Raw genomic sequence first — 9547 nt, forward strand, 5'->3', positions numbered from 1 at the left:
ACTCTATGTATAATAGGGGCACATTTCCACAGCACACTATGACTTTTTATTTCCTTCTAGAGATTTCTCCACTCTGTCCTGTGGATTTCTGTATTTTTAGATGTAGCAATTTTCTCACTGAATGAATTGGTGATTGTGGCACATTTTGTATTAAAAAAATTTTTTAAAGATATAAAAGCATTCTATTGGAAATTGAAACTGCTTTATTGCCTTACATCTTTCACAAGTGATATCATAGCTTTTATTCAGAATTTCAATTTCAACAAATTAAAAAATCACTACCTAGGTGATTAGGATCTGATTATTCAAGTCACAACAAAAACCAAAGACTGATCTGCTCATAATTTACACCTTTCTTGGAGATGCTTATCTCATGTCCTGTGATCTGTCTCACAGAGTCTGGGTCAGGGGTCAGCAAAACTATAGGCCAAATCTGTCCAGCAAGCCTTTCTGTAAACAGATTTTTATTGAGCTTTACCAGGCCATTGAAGTGCTATTTGTAGCTGCCTATTGTCAGGAGCTGGGTAGTACAGCCAATAAATGGCTAAGCCAGCATGCTGGGGATATTCCCATACTCTACTCACTCATCCCAGCAGGAAAATTTTGTTTTGCAACTTGATATTATGTGGAAAAGGGAGGTGCTTGGGAAGCAAATGTAGCCTGTATTCTGTGCTCTTTCTTCCCTCATTTGAATGGTCATGGTAGAGTTTCCTTCATAATTTGGGAAATGACTGAAACATAAATTTGGTTTTGGTGCATATGTGTTTTTTATACATATACACACACACATATATACACACACACACATATACATTTGTTTTTTATACATACATATATTCATATACCTTGTTTGAGTGGGTATTGGAAAAGGTTCAGAAAGCACAATCTTGACTTGTTTCCAAAGTATCCAAACCAGAGGTAACAAATATATGGCAAGTTTATTACCACCCTGACCTCTACTTCCCCTCTTCTGTCAGACATCAATAAAAGATTTTTTCGTTCTTTCAGAGAGAACCTCAGAATCCTTAAAATATTTTAGGTAGCCACCCCAAATTAGCTGACTTATAATGCCACAATATGTTCTAAAGCTGGAAGAACTTTGCATACTTCCAATTGTGAGAATCTTGTTCCATCTTTTATTTTTTTCCTTCTTTCCTCCTGTAGTGAGTGATCCAGACCTTGAAGGCAGGAAGTGGGGAGGCCAGACAGATCAAGGCATTCTCAGGAGAATGCAGAGCACAGGCAAACACCAGACTGAATAGAGTAGGCTTGGAATGTCACAGGAAATAAATTTGGTCTTGCTATAATAATAAAGTATGCATTTTATAAAGATATTAACCTTTTACCATATTTTCTGACTGTAATTTTTCCAATTCACTCTTCTGTTTTTTTCAGAAATATTGTGTATGTTATTTTTAAAAAATTAGAAAATTTAAATTTTATGTTATTTGAGCAATTAGTTCTTTGCTTATGATTTTTTGAAAGGATTTTAAGCTCAGAAACTCATTCTTGATTTTTAATTCACACATGTAATATCTTGTTTGAGTGAGCATTTAGAAAGGACATTTAAAAAATCTTTAACACACCTACACACGTGTATGTTTTACATATTTACATATTTCTAGCACCTGTGTGTGTGTGAGAGAGACAGCTGTTATTAGACATTGACTCACACAGTGGTAGGGGCTGAAAAGTTCTAGAATCTGCCATCTGTACTGGAGACCTAAGGAAACCAGTGGTGTAGTTCAAAGGCTTGAGAGCTAGAGGGACCATGGTATAGATTCTCCTTTGAGTCTGAAGATCCAACAACCAGGAGTTCTAAGGGCAGAAGATCAGTGTCAGGCAGAATTCATTTAAGCTTCTTCTACCTTTTTGTTCTAATCAGATCCTTAGTGGATTGGATAATGTTCACCCTCAAGTGAGAAGGTCATCTGCCTTATGCAACCAATTTAAATGTTAGTCTCTTCCAGGAATGGGCTCACAGACACACCCAGAAATAAGGTTTAATTAGATATCTGGCATCCTCTTGACACATAAAATAACCATCACAAGTGTGAATTTACATATATACTGTGTGTTCAGTCAACTTTTCCAACTATAACACAGAGACAGCAGCAAAGTCAATTAATTCACCTAAAATAATAATAAAGGCATTTTTTTTAAATCTCAGATTCCTTTTACTTAAGCAATTTAGATGTATAATCAGTTAAACCAATTATAATTATCACCTAAATGTCTGGTAAAGAGGTATTTCAGTAATCTAAGATCCAGTGATTGGCCTTGGGGAACAGAATAAAAGATACAATGATATCCATAACCAGTGAATAGATTTAGAAACTCTTGAAGGGTAACGCGTATTTCAACTTTTAACTTTCATTTTAATTCTGTAATATTCACAGTGGAAGACCATGATATGATACCTTTTCTGAAAGGATCTTCATCAGGACTTTCTTTTTTTCCCCTCCCTTCTTGACGGAGGTATCTATACCCCTGGTTCTCCTGGATAACTCTTGGCGCTATTGGATTTCCTCTGACAGCAGAAAACAGAGATCAGAAGGTTGAATGATTCAATAGCAATTTAATCTGGTCCTATTTTACTTGGCCTTGTGCAAGAAGGAACTTGATGTGACTTGGAATTGTAATGCCAGGAATTACCAGATTCCTGCAGATCTTGCTCCCTTCTCTACCTGGTAAATGACTTCTAAGGGAATTTAAAGCATTTACAACATGGTAAATGTAGATTTGTTGCCTCAGCCACTGAACTGGGTATCTTATTTTATTGCATTTAAAATTAAAAGAGGAAATTCATAGATTTGTGGTTTTATTTAAAAGAACAAGGTATTTAAGGGTATGTAAGTGTATGAGTTGCGCTTTGATGCAGTTCTGTCTTATTTTCTTTTCAATTAGACTTCCAGATATAAATGAAGGATAAAATGACAACCAAAATAAAGAAATTTCTGTAAAAAAAAACAAAACATCATAACTGTGAAGACTGACAACTTGGAAAATAGAATTGACATGTTGTGATCAGTCTGAAAAAACAGAGTTCTTTGTTCATGTCTGGCTATGGAAGTCCAGTTATGATGCACAGAAGCTGAGAAGTGGTAGGAGAAGGTGGAGTAATGATCAGCAGGGAAGAATTGGATGTAAGTATAGGCAACAGAAAAAATAGCAAACTTCAGAGTTGGGGCTACTGACGTGGAAGAAAATTTCGTAGTAATTGTTGCATCGCTGACCCCAGTGGTCCATGTAAGAACTTTGTTACCTTGCAGGAGGAGCTGTATGAAGAGGCCATAGGAGAAGCAACAGAAGAAGAAACCCTGAGATGACAGGAAGATAGGGAAGAGAACCAGAGCATCCCAGTGTCCTTGTCAAGTCCAGGACCTTGGGGACATATCAGATGGATGAATTCACATGAATGATCATTGGCAAGATCAACAGAGGAATTACCCAGCTAAGTGATTCATACTTGACAGAGACTCATGGACTCTGCGGGGCAGACCCCACCGGTATTGAATAAGTCTCTTTCGAAGGTGGTGCTCTAGTTTCTTCCGAAGCTTTTTTGAGTGGAAAATCTCCCAGAAGGATGGATGGTGAAACATAAGCCTTGGAGGACTGCCTATCCAATGAAAGATTGGGAGCTGGAGGACAAAACTGTTCCTTGGATTTTTGGACCACAGAGGGTAAACCCCATACATTTTCCTGTTCTTTCTGTAACTTGTTATATTCCAAGTCGTGAATTTCAGATGGCAGGAGAGACTGTGCCTCATCCTGGAATCTATGAAAACACACTCCACAGCTTTGAACCTGGGATGATGGGAGTGGTAACAAGATAGGGACTGAGGACTGAAACTGGTCTTGGGATGGGAGAGGAGGAGGAGTATGTTGAGACTGGGATGGGGTTTGGGTCAAGGGTTGAGATTGGATCTCAGGCAAGGACAGAGGTGGGGGATGGGGTAGAACTGGAGATTCATCCACTGTGTTGGAATTGGACATTTTATTGAAGTAGACATAGGTTGAAGAGTCACCTGAAACAAATACCTTAGGATTCAAGGACTCACTGTGCAGAGATGGGAGTCCCCAAAAGAATTGGGTATATTTTTGCTGTAAATGACCCTCAGAGGACTTAGGATATGGGATCTGGTGTTGTCCCTGCAATTCCTCTGATTTGTCTTTGCTGCTCTGTAAAGGGAGAGAGACAGGTGAGTCCTGTTGATCAGCAACTGACTCTAACATTTTCTCTGAAGAATTGAGTTGGTAGTCTGGCTTAAGTTCTTTTGGAAAAGAGTTTTTCTTTTTATTTTCCTTCTGCATCAGGAAATCACCCTTCTTTTTTATTTGTCTCTCTAGGAGTGCCAAGACATCTGGGCTGAGAAAGGAGATGTTTCCAGATTCTACAAGGTTGGCTGTAGTATCACTTTCAAAAGAGGGCTCAGAAGAATGGAGGTCAATGAGGTTTTCATGATCATCAGTGTGCTCCAATTTAGAAGGAGACAAGTTCTCAGCATGGGACTGTTTTTCAAGACTTGCACTGTCAGTGCTTCTGGTTATTGGGACATTAGTGGACAACCCATCTGGGCTATCCACCAGAGACAGGGTGACTTCAGTTGGAGATCAGATTGTATTTCTTGACTGTCATGTAACGGGGGAGGGATTGGAACAGGTGGTTGAGGTGGGAAATGATCCACTGGAAGGTCTGAACTCAAGGGAGGAACAGACTCTGGTGGCAGAGGGTAACCCAGTGAGGAGGGCAAAACTTGTTCAGTTAAAGAGGTGGCTTGGTCAGGTGAGACTTCAGAGGAAGGAGGTGGAGTGGGCTCAGACAAAGGGGCTGATATTGAAGCTCATGATGGGATTGCCTCAGACAAACGGACTGATATTGAAGCTCCTGAAGGGATGGCTGAGACAATAGCAGACAGAAAAACTGATGACTCTTTCACAGACGTTATGGAAGGCACATGGGACACAGAATTAGTAGCATTTTCCAAGGACGCTTTACACAGCAGTTGACTGACCTTAGCAGATGTTCTATTATACACACCACAAAGGGGGTCTGGACGTAACAGTTGCCGGAAGTGGATGATATCACTACTCTGGCCCGAGGGGCTGCAGGAGACAAAGTACAAAGCTGTAACCAGAACCAGTACAAGGGAAAGGAGGGTCTGCAGTACTCTCGGTGGTGGTGAAGCCTGCTACCTGCTTTAAATTCTCACATCCATGACCTCACAACACACTCCCCACTCCCAAGGCCTTCATTCACATACCCATTACTGTGGCTATCCCTCCTGTGATCAGGACATGTTGCAATGGATCCCTGGGGAATGTATATAACATGTGAGAACAGGACCCAGTAAAGAAGGGAAATGATTAATTACCTTTTCAGAATAGAAAGCAGCTTCCTCCCCTCCTCTGCTTCTCTCCGGCAAGTTCTCCGCCCTGGAAAACCAGGACAGTGGGTTATATGTAGTGAAGGTAGAAACACAGGTACGATTCAGGAGTCCTGTTATGGGAAACAAGATATTAAGGATCTGTAGACCAGGTCATGTTATCAGGGATGATATTAAGAAGGATCGCATGTATATGTGGCTTTATTTACAAAGTGCTTTCATATACATCATCCCAGGATACTCAAAATGACCACCTGAAGCAACAGGAGTCAGTAGCTAAGTCAGAGATGAATCTGAGTAACCAGGAATTTATAGTTCATACCATGGAGGCACACAGAAATTCTGACTCCAAAGCAACCAAGTATTCTTGGACATCTCACATGGCCACCTACTAGGCAGAAACCAGTAGTTGGCCAAACATTTTAGTAATGTGAGAATCGAAATGACATGGGAGGGCAAGGCAGAGATTCTGAGGAATGTCTCAGATCTGACTGACTTCTCTTGATCTCTGAGACTCTATTAACTAAGAGACTTTGCCTACAAACTGGCATACTCCAAAAACATGGAGCTGGAAGAGACAGGAAGGCTCACTGTTGTAGAGTTCGGGTCAGAGCAGCATAACCTTACCTTTAAATACTTCACTTTTCCTCTTCCTTGTGCCCTGACACTGAAAACAAAAAGGAAAGAATGAGGGGCTGGGGTTGATTTCTTTTGATCCTTTCTTTAGCAGGCTTAGACATTCATTATGCCAGAATCGCACAACTCTTCATTTTGTAGTTAGTAGAAATATATTTCTTCCTTTTATTAATTTTGAAAGGCAATGAAATATTTTAAATTTCCCTCCTTTGACAATTACAAAGGAGGATTTTTGTCGGTGGGATCCACATTTGATGTTCTTAGAAATCATCTGCTCACGGAGGGCATAGAATTGGGGTGCCCTCCCAGGGTCCCCTGTGTCCTGAGGACAGAGCTTAGGTTGCAGGCTCTGCTCAGAATCCCTAGAGGTCAGCACTGCTGTCCTGATGAGCCCAATAGGAAGGCTTGATGAAGGACACCTGACATGGGAATGAGACTCAGGATCTGATGTTAGAACAGAAATCTGTTTCAGGGAAGCCAATCTCTCTATCCAAACCCATCAAGATCTTCAGAATCACTATGCTTGGAACTTCTCCTGGAAAGTTCCACCACACCCCAAAAGATAATCTGTGAGCTTCAGATGGAAACCTTAGTCCCCTGTGAACCCCTGCCTGACTTCGTTCTCTAAAGAGTGAAGTTCTATCTTGTCCTTAGATTTCCCACCTTCCATTTCTTTCTGAGCTGCACAAACATTTAGTAAAGTCAGAATGGAAATGACAAAACAATGGACATTTCACAAAACATTTCACATTGGACAAAAATAAGAATCTCTGGCTGGGGTTGTGGCTTAGTGGCAGAGCACTTTCCTAGCCTGGGACTGGGGTTGATTCTCAGCACCACATATATATAGAAAAAAGTACATTGACAAATAAATACAAGAACCTTCCTTGGGGTTCACTCTGCTTCCTTACCTCTTTGATGGTTTCATTCTGGCGTGTTAGAAATTTCAATAGCTGGAAGCACAAGTAGAGGCAGAGCAAGGTTAAAAATGTGCATTTGGGGTCAATACCCCAAGAAATTGAACCAAGATCAACCATGGTTCTCTATGGCTATTCAGAGAAGAGAACATTCTTCATGGTCTGAATTGCACAGGTGCCAAAGGCAAATGAGTTCTCAGGGGGCCTGGGTTTGTCTGTAGTTCCAGTCCTGCATCACTAAGCATTGAAGACTCACAAAGGGAAAGGGTTCCGAGGCCGGGAAATAGAGTGTGTACCTCCCCCACTGGCCCAACAGCCAGCACATCCCTTGAAGCAGGTCTGTTGTTCCATTTCCCACTGTACCCTTTCCTGACATCTTGCTTCATTACCTCAGGGAACATTCCTGTTTATTCTATCTGTAACCAAGTTATTGTACACGAGTCACATTGGTACTGTTTGGATCCCTTGACTTGGACCCCACCAATTCGACTGCCTTGAGAGTCTGACATATACGACCTGGAATTTTTGCTTGTACCAAGACATTTAATCTTTGGGGTCATCCATATCCCTAAGTTTACATCTCTCTCTCTGACTAATTGGTGCAGTATTTTCAAATTCAATAAACAATGATCTCCTCTTTTTCAACTTTTCGTTCATTATTTCAATCCTACAACTTGTAGCTACCTAAAATGCAAATAGTCCCTGCCCTCCATATCAATTTCTTAATGGTTATATGACTTTCCCAAACCAGAAAGGGGTTCTGGTGTTCTAAGGAATTCACCCCCTTGGTTCTTGGTGGCAGGGAGCCACCTAGCATGTCAGAACCTTAGGGGAGAATCTAGTCTTCAGCAGCATCACCTGATTACCCTTGTGGGACACATAATTGTGAAATTTTTCTAAGAATGTCTTGCCATGAACAAAGCTGATAAAATCTGTGTTATATAAGCATTCTATTATTAGTAGAATATCAACTTCCTATCATTCATGATTCCTCTGTAGTTTGTACATATGAGAGAAAACATACTACTCTGAGTTTGACTTATTTTGGTTAACATAATATTCTCACATTCCATCCATTTTCCCACAAATGACATAATTTCATTGTTAATGGCTGAGTAAAACTCCTTTGTGTATGTACAACACAGATTGCTTATGCATTCATCCATGATGTACACCTAGGCTGGTTCCGTACTTTTGACTATTGTGAATTATGCTGTCACCTTTAATTTCATATACCAAGGAGTGGTATAGTTGGGTTGTATAGTGGTTCCATGCCTAGTCTTTTGAGGAAACTTCATAGTGGTTGTACTAATTTGCATTCCAACCAGCAGAGTAAAATATCCTTTTTAACAATAAACATTGGCGAGGATTTGTGGAAAAGGGTACACTCATATTGTGCTTGCAGAACCAACCTAGGTACCCTTCAACAAATGAATGAATAAAGAATGTGTGGTATAGGTACACAATGGGATATTACTCAGCCATAAAGAAAAATTATGGCATTGTAGAGGTTTCACCTCCTTGGTTATATTTATTCCTAGGGTTATTGGAGGGTTTTTGCCTATTTTTGATGGGGTTTCTCAGCAGATTATTGATGTACAGGAAAATTATTGGCTTTTGTATGTTGGGTTTGTAACCTATTGCTTTGCTGAATTTGTTTATTAACTCTAGCACTCCTGTGGTGGAGATTTATGGATCTTGTAAGTATAGGTTCATATCGGCAATTGGTGCTAATTTTACTTCTTCTTTTCTTATTTTTATCTTTTTTATTTCCTTCTCTTTCCTAATTGCTCTGGCTATAATTCCTATCACTATGTTGAATCAGAGTGGTGAGAGGGGTCAACCTTGTCTTGTCCCAAATTTTAAAGGAAATCGTTTTAGTTTTTCTCCATTTGCAGTGATGTTGGTTTGAGACTTGTCGATGTAAGTTCTGTCTTGTTTCTTCAGTGTTTTTAATCATCAATGGGTGCTGCATTTTGTCAAAGGCTTTCTCTGCATCTATTAAAATGATTGTGATTTCAGTCTCATTTTATTTATATGGTGAATTAAATTTATTGATCCACAAATATTATAACTTTCTTACAACCTTGGTATAAAACCAACTTAGTCATGATGTATAATCTTTTGAATATGTTGTTGAATATTATTTGCTAATATTTTATTATGAATTTTTACATCTAAGTTCATCAGGGATATTGGTCTGTAGTTTTCTTTCCTTGTTTTATCCTTTTTTGGTTTTGTATGAGTGTGATACTGGGTTCATAGAATAAATTCCGAAGTGTTTCCTCATTTTCCATTTCCTAGAATAATTTGAAGAGCAGAGGTAATAGTTATTCCTTAAAGATCTGGTACAATCCCATTGAGTATCCACCTGTCCTGGACTTCACTTTTTTGGAAGATTTTTATTACTGCTTCTATCTCTTTGCTAGTTATTAGTATAGTTGGGTTCTCTGGGTCCTTTTGATTCAATTTGGGCACATCATATATGTATAGAAATGTATTTATTTCAAATTTTCCATTTTATTATAAGTTTTCAAAATAGACCCTAATGATCTTCTGGATTTTTGTGATGTCTGTGGTGAATTCTCCTTACTTGTCTCTAATATT

The 9547-nt window shown here is 39.4% G+C and overlaps 1 protein-coding gene across 1 annotated transcript; it reads right to left on the minus strand.

Moving 5' to 3' along the window:
* Positions 1-3446: 3446 nt before the first annotated feature.
* LOC124964160 (spermatogenesis-associated protein 31D1-like) lies at positions 3447-6951 on the minus strand. Its single transcript, XM_047524029.1, is given in 4 exon segments — positions 3447-3567; positions 3569-4543; positions 4945-5106; positions 6935-6951. Coding segments are annotated over 4 exon segments (1275 nt in total).
* Between the last annotated feature and the right edge of the window lie 2596 nt (positions 6952-9547).

The sequence above is a fragment of the Sciurus carolinensis genome, chromosome 14, assembly GCF_902686445.1.
Source record: "Sciurus carolinensis chromosome 14, mSciCar1.2, whole genome shotgun sequence".
NCBI lineage: Eukaryota > Metazoa > Chordata > Mammalia > Rodentia > Sciuridae > Sciurus > Sciurus carolinensis.